Below are 18,064 nucleotides of genomic sequence, written 5' to 3'. Positions count from 1 at the left end.
TTGGTTATTATAACATCTTTTTCATATAGACTGCAATAAAAATTACTGACTTCTATTTACATAGATATAACTGGTATAAATATTTTTCTCATATGCATAGCTTATATAAAGATATCATTTGGACTCAGATGTTATCACATATTTCTTTCTTCATCGTATTTACCACTTATTAAGTAATATTTCACATGGATATTTTTGTGGAGTATCCAGCATTTGTTTGTATTTATTTAAAATTCCTTCAACCATCCAGGTAGTGAAATCTTCACAATTGCTTATTTTGATCCAATTTCACAATGAAAAGTTTCAGAAGAAATCGACGATGCTTTAATTATGTTGTACAGAAAATTGCGTGGCAGAATATTTTCAACCATCTTGTTTAAATCCTAAAACACGCGAAAGGTCATGTGACATGACAGAAATATTACTGGATGCCCATTGGTACATCCTAGAAACCACTCCCTCGGTGGCTACACAGATGTGCACTTGTGAAATATGCTGTCGGGGCTGGATTAAGGAATGTATATATGCATGCATGTGTACATAACGTATGTACATATATATACATATACACTCATTTCTGAATCTGGTTCCGATAACAGAAGAGTACCGAAAAATCTTATTTCAGTATTACAAGAATTGAGGAAGTATTGATAACTGACATTTAGTTTTTTCCCCTGTCCCTGAAAAATGCTTATTTGTGCTTCATTTAATTTATAAGAATATAAATATGTTTAACAAAATGTGCTTATTTCTTTCCTCAAATAAGTTTATTATATAATTTTGTGGGCATACCTATAAGCCAATAGTTTGTCCCTCCCTGCAATGCCAAGAAGTTATGAACTGCACTCTGTCTCCATATGAACGTGTCATGAACACAACGAGAACATTTTGTATTTATTGCCAAGATCTTCATATTACGATCAGAAACCTGCAAAATATTACTGTTGTACATAAAGGCTTAAACAAGATATGAATCTTATCTAAAGGCTTAAACAAGAATAAAGGAAATATATGCTATCAATAACAGCAAATATAATGATATGTTTGATAAGGATTTTAGAAATACACATGTTTGATAACTTTTAAATGTGTTTTGAAACTTATTAGCTAAATGATAATAATCTACTTAATATGAAATAATATTCTACAATATAAAAAATATAAAATAATTGAGGAGTGTTAATTAAAATCCTTTGGTTTACTAAGAAAATAAAAGACATAAGCATTATACAAATCTCATTTCAAATTTAAGGAAAGATACATTTTTATAACATTATGAAAGCTGAGTTATTATTCAAAACTAATCCTACTTCAGAAAATTCTCAATAGACAGTTTTATAGTTATATGTAACAGTTATGAGTACAAACTCATAAAAATATATTAACATAACCTTCTCATTTGTGGTGTCAAAAATCAAGATCCGAAAGAGCTTAAAATGTAACACCTACTGATTGTTTTTATAAACTGTATTAATCTATCACGTGAGAAACTTACAATATTTTCACATGAAGCTTCTAAAATGGCATAATACACTGGTTATCACAAATTAAGGAAAAGTCACAAAAATCACGATTACTGAAAAAGTTACATGTAGAATTTTATGAAACTTACCCACAATATACAATACATAGTAAGGTATCAAATAACATAAAAAGAAATTACGAGGCAATTATGGTAGTATAGAAATTAGCACATGTATAAAATGAACAAATCGAAGATGTCAGTTTTCTATAGTAAAAGTACCTTCAATATGGAATATAATCGCCTCTAGAAACAATACAGCACATTCAGCGATGTGTGACGCTTTCAATTATGCGGTCTATCAGTTCCATAGGAAGCGAGAGCCATTGCTCTTGCAAACCAGTTGCAAGCGCGGCAAGGGTCTAAGGGGCGGATTGAGAGCAGCTAGATGTCTCCCTAAAGCATCCCAAACGTGCTCGATAGGATTCAAGTCTGGGGATCGATCTGGTCACTCCATGCGCATAATTGTTTCCTGTTAAAAATAATCATATACGAGGCGAGCCATGTGTGGTCTTGCATTGTCTTCTTGTAACAGGAAAGCATCACCTATTGCCCCTGCACAAGGGCACACATAAGAATCAAGGATGTCGTCACCCTGAGCATTCAAGGTTCCACAAGGAAAGACATGAAGGTCTGTGCGTCCACCCAGACAGATACCACCCCAAACACGGGACACTGCCTCCACCGTATGAATATTCTTCATGGATATTTGATGGATGATAACCGGTTCCAGGTTTTCTTCAAATCGAATAACGCCTACTATCGCTTTGGAGGCTAAATCTGGACTCATCCATAAAGAGAATAGCTCTCCATTGCTCAGGTGTCCAGTGGACATGTTGTCGTGCTCACTGCAAACGGTCCCTGCTATGGCGTGACTTGAGCGGCACGCAAATAGTTGTTCGCCTCGCATACAGACCACCTTCGTGAAGCCTTCTACGCACAGTTGACGTTGACACCAACCTTCCTGTGGCTGCAGCAAGGGAGGATCTAAGAAGAGTCGGAGTAGCGGTTCTATTCCTGAGTGCACATAATGTCAAATATGGGTCATCGGCGCTCCGTCGTAGCAGTTGACCGTCCTTGGCTGAACCTCCTAGCTGCCGAATCTGTGATTTGAAATTTCCTCCAAAGTCTATGAACCACAGAAGGACTCACATTTAGCCATCTGGCCACTTCTGTTTGATTTTGTCCAACCTCTAGTCTCCCAATGGATTTCTATCGTAGTTCTGCAGGCAAATGATGCCTGGAGATCATTGTTACGAATTGACTATCTCAGATTTCTGATGTCACTATTACAGTGAAATATGTTGGCTTGCTCTCAAACATGGACTTTTATGCTCCTCGCAGATGACGTATTCCGAGCGCAGCGCCACTAATTTGCATATTGGAGTTTTACTCAGCTACTCTTACTTGGCAACATATTCAAATTTTGCACGGTTTGGCTTATTTTTGATGTATCGTTATTTTTGTGATTTTTCCTTAATTTATGATAACCAGTGTAATATACACGAACCCGCGTCGCGACGCGACTCGTTGCCGGTACGTAAAATGGAGAAAAGAATACTCTATTTTCAAACAATTTCAAAACAACATATCCTTCATAAGAAGAAACAGGGTATTTTACATCAATAGGTAAAAAAATTGCAATCCCTTTTCACATGAATTTTTAAGCACTATAATTAGATAAAATATCAACATACTATTAACAGATGACTTCAAGAATAATATCAAAAGCTAAAAATCCCAAAAAACATTGTAATTCATTTCTAAATAATACTGCAAATGAATTCAACTAGTTATCTTTTTCAGATTCTGATTTTTGATAACAAAACACAAATGAGAATGTTTTGCACCAAGGATGTAATTTATTATGAAAACCAGAGAAAATTTTAACGAATATATTCTTCTCTGTTTACTATTATACAATTGGGAACTTAATTCCAATTAAATTTTTCGAATGTTTCAGGTGATACATAAAAAATATCAAGAAGAAAATTATTCGAAAAGTATAGACGAATTCATAAAAAATGTTTCTGCAACTGAAATTGATCAGAAAAATAGAAATTACGACACATGTAGAATATATAAACATAAATTACAGATATATAATAAATTACAGAATATATAAACATAAATAATTGATTAAGTTATTTACAATTTTAGCTTAAAATTCCGACAATTCAAATAAGTAACTTACTCTTAGCTCAGGTCGCAATCCAGCAAAAGGTAAGAATCTTCTGACATTAGCTGTTAGTGCAGAACAGAATACAACTGTCTATCTCCTCTAAATAACTTTATAAACTGCTTAACAGATAATGCAAACGCATCCAGTCTGCTTCGGAACACTCTTCTGTGAATTGAATTACGATGATGTATTCAGTTTAAAAGATACATCGCTAAACATTCATCCAACAGTATTACTTTTCAATCGCAAGATTTTTAAGTAGTTGCACATAAGCAGCTGAAAACCAGACGATCACTACTTCGCACGAAATGGTTTCGATCGGTGCTCGAGGATTGCAAATTGTCGCTCTGCACGAAAAACGCGACATATGTGACGTCACTCTCGTATCGACATGGACCTTATAAGAAACAAGGTCCATGTGTATTGAGATCTCGTCGCACGCTAGGAGGATACGGCCCTAGACCCCGATGTGCATCTGAACACATCCTGAAGGCGAAACTGCTTCATATCCCCCTTTCTCCGTAATCTAAACGGTAGCTGTGTGAAAGATCGTTGCATGTAAACCGTTAAGTCACCTGAAAGCCGTTTTGACAAAAATAAAGGACGCTGGTTTGACCATTAAACCTATAAAATGTAAATTTCCTCAAGATAGAGTAAAATATTTAGGACATATTGTAGGTCGTGGTATAAGAATGCCAAATGAAGTCAAAGCTGTTCTTGATTTTCCCGCGCCATCCACAAAAAGTCAAGTCAGAGCATTTTTAGGATTAGCGAGATATTATAATCATTATATTCCCATGTTCTCATCTATTGCAGCACCTTTAACCGAAATCGAAAGGAAACTTAAAGAAAGGGAAAATAAATTGGACAGAAGAGTGCACAAAAGCATTTGAACAGCTAAAGGAAAAACTGTCTCAAATGCCTATACTTCATGCACCTGATTTAAATAAGGATTTTATTTTGTAATCTGATGCTTCAAAATCTGGTATGGGTGTCATTTTAGCTCAAAAAGATGAACCAGACAATGAAGATCCAGTATTATACCTCAGTAAGAAATTTAGAGAAACTGAAAAAAAGTACTCTACGACAGAAAAGGAATGCTCCGCCATAATATTCGTTGTAATGAAACTGCAATGTTATTTAGACGGACATGCTAAATTCCCCATCATGACCGATCATAATCCCGTAGTTTGGCTCAAAAATAATGTGAGTCTAAATCCACGATTTATGAGAGGGGAACTAGTATCACAACCATACAATTACACGGTCGTCCATCGAAGTGGCAAAAACCATAAAAATGTAGACGCATTAAGTCATAATGCCTGGCCTAATTAAAGAATTTCCCCCCCTGTATAGATAAAAAAAATATTTGTTCTTTCTTCTCTTTCTTACTGTATATTATTACGTTATATGTAGTATTTCAATTATGCATTGCATTGATATTCTGTGGTTTTAAGAAAAATATTTTAATTAAAGTTTATCTGGAGGGGGAAGAGGTTGTAATATTTTATTATTTAACAAATGTATTATGTATTATTATTTTGTATGATGATATTATTTGTATGATGTAACTGTTGCTCAGCAACGTAAGAAGTTGTTTAAAATTGTTAATTCTGAAGTTTTGCCAGCTAGTAGATGTATGAAAAATTTGTAACTAAAAGACTGTATTCAAATTATCTCTCTCCGTAAAAATAAAATTTATGTTTTACTAAGAAGATCATCGATTATTTTGTTAAATACTCCAAAATATGTTACACCATATTACATATTTTCTTAAAGAGACTTTCCGAAAAATCATTTTTGAGGAGACGCCTTTGTTAAGCATCGATCCACAGTGTGCCGCCATTGCCGCTGATAAGCAAAAAAAAAAAAAACTTTTCTATTGTGGTATTGCCGGCTCTACCACGAATTTTGCTTTCAAATGGAGAATGCATGGAAAGAGTAGACATTAATGGACAATGGACCAACACATTTGGCAATAACATTCTATTTTTCTTAAACTATGTTACGCTACCAGGAAATCCAGATTTATTTTGAATTTTCAATAACTATTTTAAATTCAGCATTAAATTATTTGACTTATTAAAAGTTTAATTTTGAGAAATCCGTAAAAAATCTTTGCTTGATTGATAGAACTATAGACGGTCTAGGGCCGCCCTTAGTTTTGACCACCTGCGTACGGTGTACGCGCTGCACATCTGTTAGGATCAGCCCTGCATCTGACATTCGCCATGCTTAACGCTTTTTTACTCATATTAGACTCTTCAATTCATTGATTTGGATCTTTCACCAGAAACACACTTTTTCGTCGACTGATGGCGGCTGCTTGACTTAACACTTCCGTCTTATTTTGTACATACTACTCATCTATTTTTACTGATGGCCTACACGAGATGCATAATAAAAGAAAGCAATGCTGATTGAAACTTTAATTCATTATATGCTCTTACTAGTAGTCGTAGAGCTTCTGACATTCTGCTTTCTTTTTCTTGGATCATAATCTTGCTATTGGAACCACCAGTAAATAAAAATAAGAAAAATTAGCATTAAAAAAATAGAGAAAGTAAAGGTGTTAAGATTTTAAGGCCGCACTCCAAGTCGGAAAGTCCAATAATGGCAGAGTCATTCAATAAAGTAAAGTAACTCCTTGCAGTGTAGAACTTGTCAAAGTCACGAGCGTGGACAGAATCCGCGGTCTAGTGCTTCGAGAATTTCTTTCGTGCCCCGTACCAACACTGTTCTCCGTACCGCTGAGCTGAGAAATCTGCGTTGATTTTCGCTGGTAAGTGAAGGCTTCATGAAACTAGTTCGTGCTTTCGGGGAATTCTATGAGTATCTTGATACTTGGAATGCAGCTCTTAATTTTTCCAGGGGAGTTTCAGCTTGCTGAAATTTTGTGATTTGTTGTATCATGGTTTCTAAAAGATTTCCCCAAGAATCGTTGCCAACACCATCAGCGCCTTACAAACGAAGAAAGCCCCAGGGCACGATGGCATCTCGACCAAAGCACTGAAGCATCTTCCGATCAACGCTCTTACCTGCCTAACTAAGATAATCAACAACATTATCAAATTCGCTCTTTTCCTAACTCATGGAAGCAAGCTATAATAATTGTTTTTGCTAAACCGCAACAAAATCCAACTCTCCCACAGAACTATCGCCCTATCAGTTTACTTAGCCACCTGTTTAAAGTTACTGAGAAACTTCTACTTTTCCACATCCAAAAAATTCACCCTTCCATGAATTTTCTCCCAGAAGAACAATTCGGTTTTCGTAATCATCATAGCACTTGCCACCAACTTCTTAGAGTTATCAACATTATCATTGAAGGCTACAATTGCAAGCTTCCGACCGGTGCTATATTTCTCGATATCGCGAAAGCTTTTGACAGGGTATGGCATCGAGGCCTTATTTACAAACTAATCACTCTCAATTTTCCAGATCATTTTATTCGCTTAATAGCCACTTTTCTCAGCAACAGAACATTCAGAATCAAAATCGGTACTGCTTACTCTACCACCAGAGTAATCAATGCTGGTGTCCCACAGGGTTCGGCACTTTCGCCGTACCTTTTTAATATTTATACACTAAAGACCCTTCTGTTCATCTTGCACTCTTTGCCGATGACACCGCCATACTTACTAAAGCCTGCACAGTTATCGCCGTAAGAAACCAACTCCAAAGCTATCTCATAAAACTGGAAAAATGGCTTACCCTTTGGAGGATTAAAATTAACACTGATAGAACTAAGGCAATAATTTTCCGTAAAGGAAACATGGAATACTATCCTCCACCCCCTGAAATATTTGACGAAGAAATAGACTGGATTAATGAAACCAAATACCTTGGAGTCACACTTGATCAAAAACTTACCTTCAGAACCCACTTTCGCTCCGTAGTACAAAAATTTAAAATCACCACAGCTACTATGCGACCTCTTCTTGGTAGAAAAAGCAACTTATCTACTACAAACAAATTAATTCTATATCGCTCTATACTGCGCCCAACTCTTCTTTATGCAGCACCGATTTGGGGACATGCAGCTAAAACCAATATTAAACAATTACAAATTCTACAAAATAAAATTCTACGAGAAATTATCAATGCTCCTTGGTATATTCCCAACATCTATATTCACAGAGACCTTCGAATCGAACTTATTCAAGAGTATATTAAACGATTATCGGTAAATTTCTTTTATTCAGTACAAACCCACAGTAATAGCCTTATTAGCACTCTCAGACACTCCCCGCGTCCCAGAGAAAAATATCGTTACCCTTGTGACATCCTCCCCACATAAGAATCCCAACCTTAATTGACTCATTCACGCAAAACTGACTGCGGTTTTACCACCCGCGGCTACATCTTATAACGACACTGAACTTGACACCCCCCCTTTTTTCGCCGCCGCTAATGCGGACCATGGAGGTAGGAAGTAAGATGAAGTCGCCCTAAACAAGTTTATCCCGTACCCTGCTCTGAAGCACCAGCGATCCCTACGTGGTGACCAAAACATTGGGTCAATTACCATTGAATTCAATGGGATTTGACGCGTTCGGATGTAAATATTTTGTAATTGCGTCGTAAATATACATATAAATGTATATATTTTCTTTTTCTACAACACTTCAGAGTCCTAAGTATATGAAAACAACATATTTTTAAACAACATTTCATTCTGAACGGAATTAAATGCTATACTTTTCACAGGACAGTTTTCTCAGAATGGTTTAATTTGAATGAAATATTTTGACAAGTTTTCGTTAATTACATTAGAAAAAAAAATTAAGGTAATTCGATTTTATTCCGTTAAGGTACAAAAATTAAGATAATTCGATTTTATTCGGTTAAGGTACAAAAATTAAGATCAAAGTTTATTGTATTATTAATATTAAAATTATGTATTATTTCTTTTCTATTTATAGAGCTTCTTCTAAAATACTTTCTTAAATATGACATGATTTTTTGTCTTCTGAGGCATCTTTTAAATCGAAAAATGTAAGTCAATTTATAATTAATGCTCTATTCGGTTCATTTTAAATTAGAGAATTATTAGGAATTAGTGAAATACTTTAAATAGTACTTGACTTCCTCTGAACATTTCTGAAAGGGAATAAAATAAGTTTTTTTAAAGTATTATTTAAAACTTGTAACTGAGTTATTATAAAATGTAAGGGGAATAATTCTTTTAATTATACTTATTAGATTTTTTTTACCCTTCATTTCAACAATACATATTCCAAAGCTCTTTGGTGGTCGAGTGCTTAATGCATGATATAATTAAAGAAAATAAGAGTAGACAATCTCCTATAACAAAAGAATATATTAAGTACTAAATTACAATTTAAATTACATTGCAGAGATCAACGCAGAGCTCGGAACACAGTTCATGCTACCGTCGCGTACAGTTGTCTGACGAGAAGTCTGAGTGAGTAATGACGTCGCTTTGCTGCTCCGATTAAGAACTGGATTTTACACGTGGCGCCATTTCATGAATAGAAGTTGAAGTATCTGTCGGAACGCCACAGTACTCCCCCCCCAAGTACCATCGGTACGTTACCATCACTACTGACATCAGGCATCAGCGACTACTCAAAGTACCATAAGTACTTTGGGTTAAATTTAACCTTTCTTCCAGATCTGGTAGTTTTAGGTTGCTCTTTAACGGGATTTAAGCTTTCTTCCGGGAGTGATGTTGATGAGGAAGTTGTTGGATCTTGCATTAGAAATGCTGGTTTGAGACGATCGATTCCAATCACTGATTGTTTGCCATTGCAGATGATGGTGAAATGTTTCGGTGTTCGTTTGACAACTTTGAATGGACCATCATATGAAGGTGTTAAAGTTGGCTTAATTGCATCGTTGCGCACGAATACGTGCGAAGATGTCTCAGGCGCAGGATGTACAAAATAGCTTGGCTGGTTATGCGAAGATGCTGGGGTTGGCGAGATATTGCTCATGGTCTCAAGTAAACGTTGAAGGAATGTTGTCTGTCAACGTTGAAGGAATGTTGTCTGTCAATGAATGTCAACGTCGATAACTGGAGTAGATTCTGGGTGAAAGAATTCACCTGGCAGGCGGAGGGTTGCACCATATAACATTTCAGCACAAGTGCTACCAATGTCTTCTTTGAATGCTGTGCGAAGACCAAGCAAGACTAGAGGTAAGGCTTCTGTCCAGTGTGTGCTACTGTGGCACTTCAGACCTTGTTTGAGAGATCGGTGAAAGCGTTCCACCATCCCATTTCCAGATGGATGGTATGGTGTTGTGCGAATATGGCGAATGCCAAGAAGGGGGGTGAGGGATGCGAACAAGTGACATTGAAATTGTCGGCCTTGGTCAGTAGTGATGGTGGTAGGCATGCCAAATCTTGAAAGCCACTGGGAGATGAATGCTCGAGCTACAGTTTCAGCGGATATATTTTCAATAGAAATGGCTTCAGGCCATCTTGTGTACCGATCAATACAAGTGAGGAGGTAAGTGTAACCATTTAAAGGAGGCAATGGGCCAACCAAGTCTAAGTGCACATGATCAGAGCGTCTTGCTGGAAGGTTAAATTGTTGAATGGGGCTGTGAGTGTGACGGGATACTTTACACCGTTGACATCTAATACATGAACGAGTCCATTCTGTGATGTCTTAATTCATTGCTGGCCAGACAAATCTGTCTGCGATCAGCTTTTTGGTGGCACGGATTCCAGGATTTTTGGTGCCAAATTGTGCAAGGCATTAAACACTTCACGTCTAAAATTGACAGGAATATAGGGGCGTATTCTATTGTTCTCTATGTCACAGTAAATTTTAAGCGTTGGATTAATGTGCAGCGGTTGTAACTGAAGGGAGGTTTGTGGATTTGAGATTAGGTTCGTGAGTTCCTCATCACGCAATTGAGCTTTTGCAATTTCAGAGAAATATGGTGTAGTGAGGTTCATATTGTTTACCCGAGACAAGGCATCAGCGACACAATTATCAGTACCAGAGACATATCTGATATCTGTACTAAACTGGGCGATGAAATCCAGATGTCGAAACTGACGAGGAGAACATGAGTCAGAGTTTTTTCTAAAAGCGAAGGTTAATGGTCGATGATATGTGAAAATGATGAAGTCGTGTCCTTCCAAGTTGTGCCGGAAGTATTTAACAGCACAGTACACAGCAAGTAGCTTCCTGTCATATGTGTTGTATTTCCTTCTGCAGTAGTAAGTTTTCTGGAGAAGAATGCCATTGGGGAAAGTCCTTTAGTGGTATGGGCTTGAAGCACTGCTCCTATGGCTGTGTCAGATGCATCTACCATTATAGAGAGCTGATCACTAGGTGAGTGATAAGAAAGTGTCGCTGCATTTGCCAGATCGTGTTTGCATTGCACGAATGCTGCAGATGCAGATTCAGTCCAAGGGACAGCTCGTTGATCGTTTTTTTTTTGCTATTCTTCAGAAACTCATGTAGGCAGGCTTGTGTTTTTGCGGCATTTGGCAGAAAGCGTCGGTAGAAATTTAACATTGCTAGAAAACGCTTCAGTTCAGAGATGGTTTTGGGCTGAGGTAGGTCGTTAATTGCTTTGACTCTTTCCGGTAAAGGTTTGACTCCATTCTGGGTGATAAGACATCCAAGAAAGGAAACTGAGGGTTGACCGAGTACACATTTGGATGGATTTAGTTTTAATCCATGATCTTTAAGGCGAGTGAAAATCTGACGCAGATGTTGAAAATGTTCTTCCGCATCTGTAAATGCAACCAGGATATCATCAAAATATGGGATGCAGAAATCGAGGCCAGACAGTATTTGGTGTATGAAACGCTGAAATGTTTGGGCAGCATTGCGAAGGCCAAATGGCATATATAAGTACTGAAAGAGACCAAATGATGTAGTCACTGCGGTCTTGGACACATCTTCAGCATGCACTGGGATCTGATGATATGCTCTGGCAAGATCGAGGGTAGAAATTATGTTTGTTCCATGAAAAAGATGGGTAAAGTCTTGGATATGTGGGACTGGATATCTGTCAGGGACTGAAACGGCATTAAGTCGACGGTAATCTCCACAAGGCCGCCAGTCACCATTAGACTTTTTAACCATGTGAAGTGGACTGGCCCATGGACTTTTAGATGGGCGAATGGTTCTCTGTGCTAGCATGAATTCAAATTCTTTGCGAGCAGCTTTGAGCATCTCTGGAGAAAGACGACGAGGCTTGGAAAATACAGGTGGGCCATGTGTTTCAATGTGATGATACAATTCTGGCTGATGAGTCTGCTGCCCTGATTTGGATGGGTTTAAAATGTCAGGGAATTCTTCACGATGAAACCGAAGCGATGAAACCGTGTGCTGCCCGATACAACACTTATGTTGGTTCACGTTCGATATGTGAGAAGCTTGTCCCTGTGATATCAGCTGAGTTGTAGCATCAATTAAGCAATTATTCTTGACATCCACTAGAAGGTGGAAATGTGTCAAGAAGTCGACACCAATAATTTCTTGAGTTACATCCGCAATAATAAAAGGCCAGTTGAAAGTCCCGCGCAAGTTTAAATCAACTGTCAATAGTTTGGTGCCGTAGGTTGCAATTTGGGTACCATTGGCTGCATACAGTACAAGTTTATTAAGTTGGTGAGCATTTGTTTTAGTTCTCGGGAGCACTGATATGTCAGCTCCAGTATCTACTAGAAAACATAACTGAGTTGAACGATGAGCCAGTACTATTCTGTCGATGTGGCGGACATTCTGTTGGCCAGCAGAAGACGGCCCATTTAGTTTACCGCTTGTTCAAAAGTGCATGGAGGGGCACACTTGCGAGCTTGAGCGCCAAAATTCATATGATAAAAACATATGCCACTTGTGGGTTCTTTGTACTGCGTTCGAGTATTGTGAAGAGATCGACTCCTGCTTCGGGTACGAAATTTATTACGTGGGCCCTGATTTGATCGATTGTATCTCCGTGAAGCATGAAGACTTGTAGAGAGTTCAGATACTTTTTTGGTCAATTTAGCCACTTGTTGTTCGAGGGATGAACTGGAAGGTGCAGCATTAGCAGCACTGGCATAAGCTGGAGTAACAAGTTCATTAATTTTGTCAGCCATTGCTGCTAAACGGGTTAGATCTTCATTGGAAGCAGCAAGAATTATTTGTATGTTATTAGGGAGACGCGAAAGCCATAGTGACTTCAACAAGTCGTCACTAAAATGGCTTCCTGCCAGATCACGCATTCGTGACAGCAAGTATGAAGGTCGCTGATCTCCAAGTTCAAGTCCTTGTAGTAAAGTACGTATTTTTGAAGATTCACTTTCCGAATAGATTTCAATGAGCCGCTGTTTCAGTTTGGAGTATTTATCACAATCAGGTGGTTTGAGAATTAAGTCATGCACTGAATTCAGAATATCAGACTCAATTGCTGCAACTACATGGTTGAATTTTGTAGAATTCTCACTAATGCGAGGGATAGAAAATTGTGCTTCGATCTGAGCGAACCACAATGAAGGATTATTTTTCCAGAAAGGCGGTGGATTCACCGCAACGCGTGTGATTTGTGGCTCTGGTGGAATATCGTCGGGCATACTGATAGATAATTTTCACTTTAACTAATAAACACTTAACAGCACAAATATTGTAGCAAGAGGATACACTATTGATATTTTGCCATGATAACAATAAATATTTTAACCATGTAGAAAAAATTTACGTTACGATACACACACAAATAATACAGGGTCAGCAATTACACACACAAATAATATTTTACCGAAATGCATTTGAAAAGAAACCCCTATTTGAGAAAAAATGATGCGTTCATTTTGTATTGCGCACACACAAAATCACCACTTCACACTGCTGAGGCACATTATCAAAGGAAAATGGAAATCACTCCTGTAGCACATGGGAAAAAAATTCACTACTTTCGAACACTGAGGGAAGAATTTTTGCCGTAGCACGTTGCAGAAAAATTACTGATGTAGCACATTTAGCGAAAATCACTATTGTATCACATTTGTCACAAAAGTTGAATGATCGAAGAATTATTGCACGACTAGCGAAGTCAGCGGAACGGAACAGATCACATTGATGATTTGCTGAAGCTCCTTGCGATGATATGCACGACTTTGAAAAAAAAAACACAAGCAATATATATCAATACTTCTAGAAATAATTGAAGGGGTACGTTGTAGCATACGTTTAATGTCCATATTCGTTGTTATTTTTAGTCAGTTCTTCAGAATGCCTTGGATGCACGTGGCTTAGTGTCGTTGAAAATCCATTGTCAGTAGCGTGCTTAGTCAAAAGGTCACCACTTTTGGTTGTCGAGTGCTTAATGCATGATATAATTAAAGAAAATAAGAGTAGACAATCTCCTATAACAAAAGAATATATTAAATACTAAATTACAATTTAAATTACATTGCAGAGATCAAAGCAGAGTTTCTCGATCAACGCTCGGAACACAGTTCATGCTACCGTCGCGTACAGTTGTCTGACGAGAAGTCTGAGGGAGTAATGACGTCGTTTTGCTGCTCCGATTAAGAACTGGATTTTACACGTGGCGCCATCTCATGAATAGAAGTTGAAGTATCTGTCGGAACGTCACAGCTCTTTATTACGTTCTTAAGTGCGCATCTCATAGCATTTGCCTTACAATACCTTTTAACAGATTGCTTTCCAATACGAACAATTCTTGCTTAAATAGTTTTATAACGTATTTGTCAACAGGATTTCAATTTATGTTTACAATTCAATATTAATGTTATTATATATTTAGATAACATTTATAATCATTATAAATTAGATACATTTAATAATTAGATTTCTTCACAGTACTTTCAGAGTTGTTTATAAGTGAATAAATTCTTCATTTCAAATACATTTATAAATAATTTAATGACCTGCGTACGTTAAGAAGCCAGCATAAAACTCGAATTTCCGAGAAAAAAAGACTTGCGTGGGAAACATTTAACAATCTGGAATTAATAAGAGGACCATTCATGATCGGACCTTAGCAGGATATACAAATGTTTTCACCTTCGTCGATTACCCTATTTTCAAATTCTTAATACGCTATCTTGATGATGTAGCACATTCTCATTGTCACATCATCTTGACCGCACATGGTACTTCCGCCAAATTCGCAAATGTATCCCTCTTCTGTTCCACACATTTGTGTAAAACTGTACATAATTGTACACAAATGTGTGGTTCCAAATCAAGGGAAAGCTAACTTATTGGAATATCTGTGTGTATATTTATTAATTTTGACGAGGATTGCAGCATTTGATGGTAATTTTATTTTTAATTAATCCAAATAAGTAAAACGTGTAAGCGCAAAGTGATTATTTTTCAGATATATAAAATTAAAACGATGAGTTTAAAATGGGCAGCAGTAAAGCCTCTCCTCTAAAAAATTTTAAAAGGTACATGTTAAATAATATATGGATGTGAAAAAAATTTGTTTTATTTAAAACATTTTGGCGTTTGGAAAATAATATAAGAGTAGCGAATACTCTATAAAGGGTATCGAAAGACGTATACAATTTTAAAGGTACCATAAGGTATTTTTCATTCTTTAAGCATAAGATTTTTCTTAAAATCTATATTTCTGTAGTTCAACAGCTTAGAATTTTATAAAACAAATTCATAATCAAAATCGCTGTGGTTAATTATCGAAAAGTAGCCAAGATGTGATTTTTGCGTAAATGTCACTAAACTATACAAATTGCTATTATCCATCAACACTATGAACGTTTCTTTCATGCGAAAGTGTCCTTATTTCGATTCCTATGGAACTGTCGTGTGTCGAAATACTATCAGAACCCTGTCAAGCGAGCTTCTGAATGTAAACAAAGAACACCCCATCTGGTCACCCAAGCTTCAAAGCAGTGCTTCACTTCTAGCGCCGGTTGGCTCCTCCTTCCTTTCCTACCTCCATAGTGCGGACCTCACTCTCTTTCATCCGCCTCCCACACTCCTTTCACCATTCTCTTTCTCCCCCTACCAGATCTTTATCAGAAGTCGAGTAAAAAGCATAGATATAGTAATACTAATAGATGGAGCACGCCTACTCTTTCAAACATGTAATTTTGATTCCAAATGAAGTTTGTGGCATCAGCCATGATAGTGGCAAGAAGCATGGTTCTTGTATGAGTTATCTATAGTAGTAAACATTACCTTTCGACATCCTTGTTTTTAATTTTTGTCTTTGATATGGTGAATTTTTTTTGTTTTTTCCGTTTCCTTAAATTTCCATAGGTTTAGCCATGCCGAAGTCTTGCGTTGCTTATAATTGTACTAATCGATTTGTGAAAGGAAATGGAATAAGTTTTCATAAGTAAGCATCAGGAACAAATTTTCCATTTGTAATATTTTTGTAATACATGAAAATTGTTTGCGAAATTTTAAACCATTTTCTTCATTCTTAATCAAGTATTAAATATTGTAAATAATGTATTAAAGTAGATATGGACGGGTAAAATTAATAAATAAAAAAAAACTATGTGCTAGTTATTTAAATTTTTGTACTTTTGAGCTGAAATTTTGCCTGAATTCATTTTACTTATTAAAATATATTGTATGAAAAGACGTAACTCTCATATTTAGAAATAATATAAGTTTCATTATCGTGAGTAAGCTCTAAGTATATATTGGGAAAATTTATTAATATATACTACATGAAATAAGATGACTCACATATTAGAAATGACATAAGTTTTCTTATTCAGTAAATTTTATATATCTATTGCAAAATCTAAAATATAGGAAGTAGAAATGGTTTTCTGAAACATTGGGTCAAAAATGTTAACATTAGTTAATTTTTGTTTAAAAAAAATTATACTGCTGAATGTAGGATTTTTATATTCAAATTGTATTGTATTTGTTATTAGTAGTATCGTATTTTATTTAGTTTATTGTGTTTTTTCATAATATTTAAAGTTACTTATTATTTTATAGGTTTCCATTTTCTAACAGGGAAAGATTAAATAAGTGGGTTTCGTCATTACACAGGAAAGATTTTGTGCCAACCATGCATTCTTTTATTTGCTCCAAGCATTTCACACCTGATTGTTTTTATGAAAACCACATGTCCAGAAAAATCCTAAAAGAGAATGCAGTTCCAACCATTTTTGATTTTCCAGAGCATCTTAAAAAGGTACATGAAAACTTTTGACCTTTTTCCATTAAACAGGGATTATATTGTACTACAGAAGTATATAGCAGATGTGATACATAGTTTTTGCAGTGCATTTTTATTATTTATGATTTTTAAATGAATATTTTCAGTAACTGAATTCACAGAACCAGCATGCATTTTAAATTGGCTCTCTTACCTACAGAAGTTTGCCACCTCTGCCTAGCCTTAAAATTTTTATGTTAATTGTAATGATTCATTTAATGCTGAGTTTTCATGAAATAGTGTTGATTACATTTGACTGGTTATTATAAAGTAGTTGTATTATCATTGTTTTGTTATTAATGAATACATCTTTATACTCCTAAATAAAAATTTAGCTTATTTCTTTGCATGAATATGACATTTTTATTCTAATTGTAATGGATCTTTTAATACTGAGTTGTCATGAAACAGTGTTGATTTCATTTAACTAGTTGTTATAAAGTAATTATATTTTTAGTGCTTTGTTATTAATGAGTAAATATTTGTACTCTTAAATAAAAATTTAACTTATTTTTTATAATGAATATGGCAGGTAATTTATAATATTGTAAGCTGCTCAGCAGCAGTCTGTTAATAATAATATTTATGGAAAGGCAAGTATATATGGATTTGCAGCGATGTGTGGTATGCTAACATTCCTAATGCTGCCATAGTTTAGAGTCATCTATATATAGTTTTTTAAAGGCAAACAGTTATAGCATGTATATTTTACAATGTTTTCAAGCATAATTTTGCATTTTCCTCATTTCTATTAGGTGGTAGCATCCAGAAAACCACCCACACAGCGTAATTTAGAATTAAGTCATGAAGTAAGTACATCTGAAGAAAATCATTTCAGTAATCAAACTTCTGATCATTCATATTTTATTTCTGAGAGCCCAAGGAAGCTGAAAAGAAAATATGAGAATATAATAGATAAAAAGAATGAGGAAATTGAAGAATTAAAGTTTGTAATTTGCGAGTACCAAGGAAAGCTGAAAAGATTAATAATTTGATTAATGTTATCGAAGACTTAAAAGAGAAAAATTTAGTTAATTGTCAAACTGCAGAACTGCTAGAACAAAACTTCAGTGAACTTAGTCTTCAGGTTTTGAAAAAGAAGACCAAGTCGTTTGGCAATGAATTAAAATCTTTTGCTCTCTCTCTCTTTTTTTATTCTCCAAAAGCCTATGAATATTGTAGGCACACTTTGATGCCATCACTACCACATC

At 35.9% G+C, this 18,064-nt stretch overlaps 1 protein-coding gene across 1 annotated transcript; it reads left to right on the top strand.

The window, feature by feature from the left end:
* Positions 1–15,766: 15,766 nt before the first annotated feature.
* LOC146997681 (THAP domain-containing protein 1-like) lies at positions 15,767–16,906 on the top strand. Its single transcript, XM_085814270.1, has 2 exons — positions 15,767–16,010; positions 16,631–16,906. Exons 1-2 carry the CDS (start codon positions 15,940–15,942, stop codon positions 16,845–16,847), a joined length of 288 nt encoding a protein of 95 aa, XP_085670396.1. The 5' UTR covers positions 15,767–15,939; the 3' UTR covers positions 16,848–16,906.
* Positions 16,907–18,064: the final 1,158 nt, after the last annotated feature.

This window comes from Stegodyphus dumicola, chromosome 4, assembly GCF_044657685.1.
Source record: "Stegodyphus dumicola isolate Sdum_Otavi_A_Nest chromosome 4, ASM4465768v1".
Classification (NCBI taxonomy): domain Eukaryota; kingdom Metazoa; phylum Arthropoda; class Arachnida; order Araneae; family Eresidae; genus Stegodyphus; species Stegodyphus dumicola.
The sequence above is the reverse complement of the archived record's forward strand: the minus strand, read 5'-3'. Positions and strand labels throughout refer to the sequence as shown.

What these genes read in the sequence shown, in the direction of transcription:
- LOC146997681 (XM_085814270.1), top strand. Translation starts at nt 15,940, where the DNA reads ATGCCGAAGTCTTGCGTTGCTTATAATTGTACTAATCGATTTGTGAAA. An exon ending in AATGGAATAAGTTTTCATAA is followed by an intron (nt 16,011 to 16,630) that starts GTAAGCATCAGG and finishes ATTATTTTATAG; the next exon opens with GTTTCCATTTTCTAACAGGG.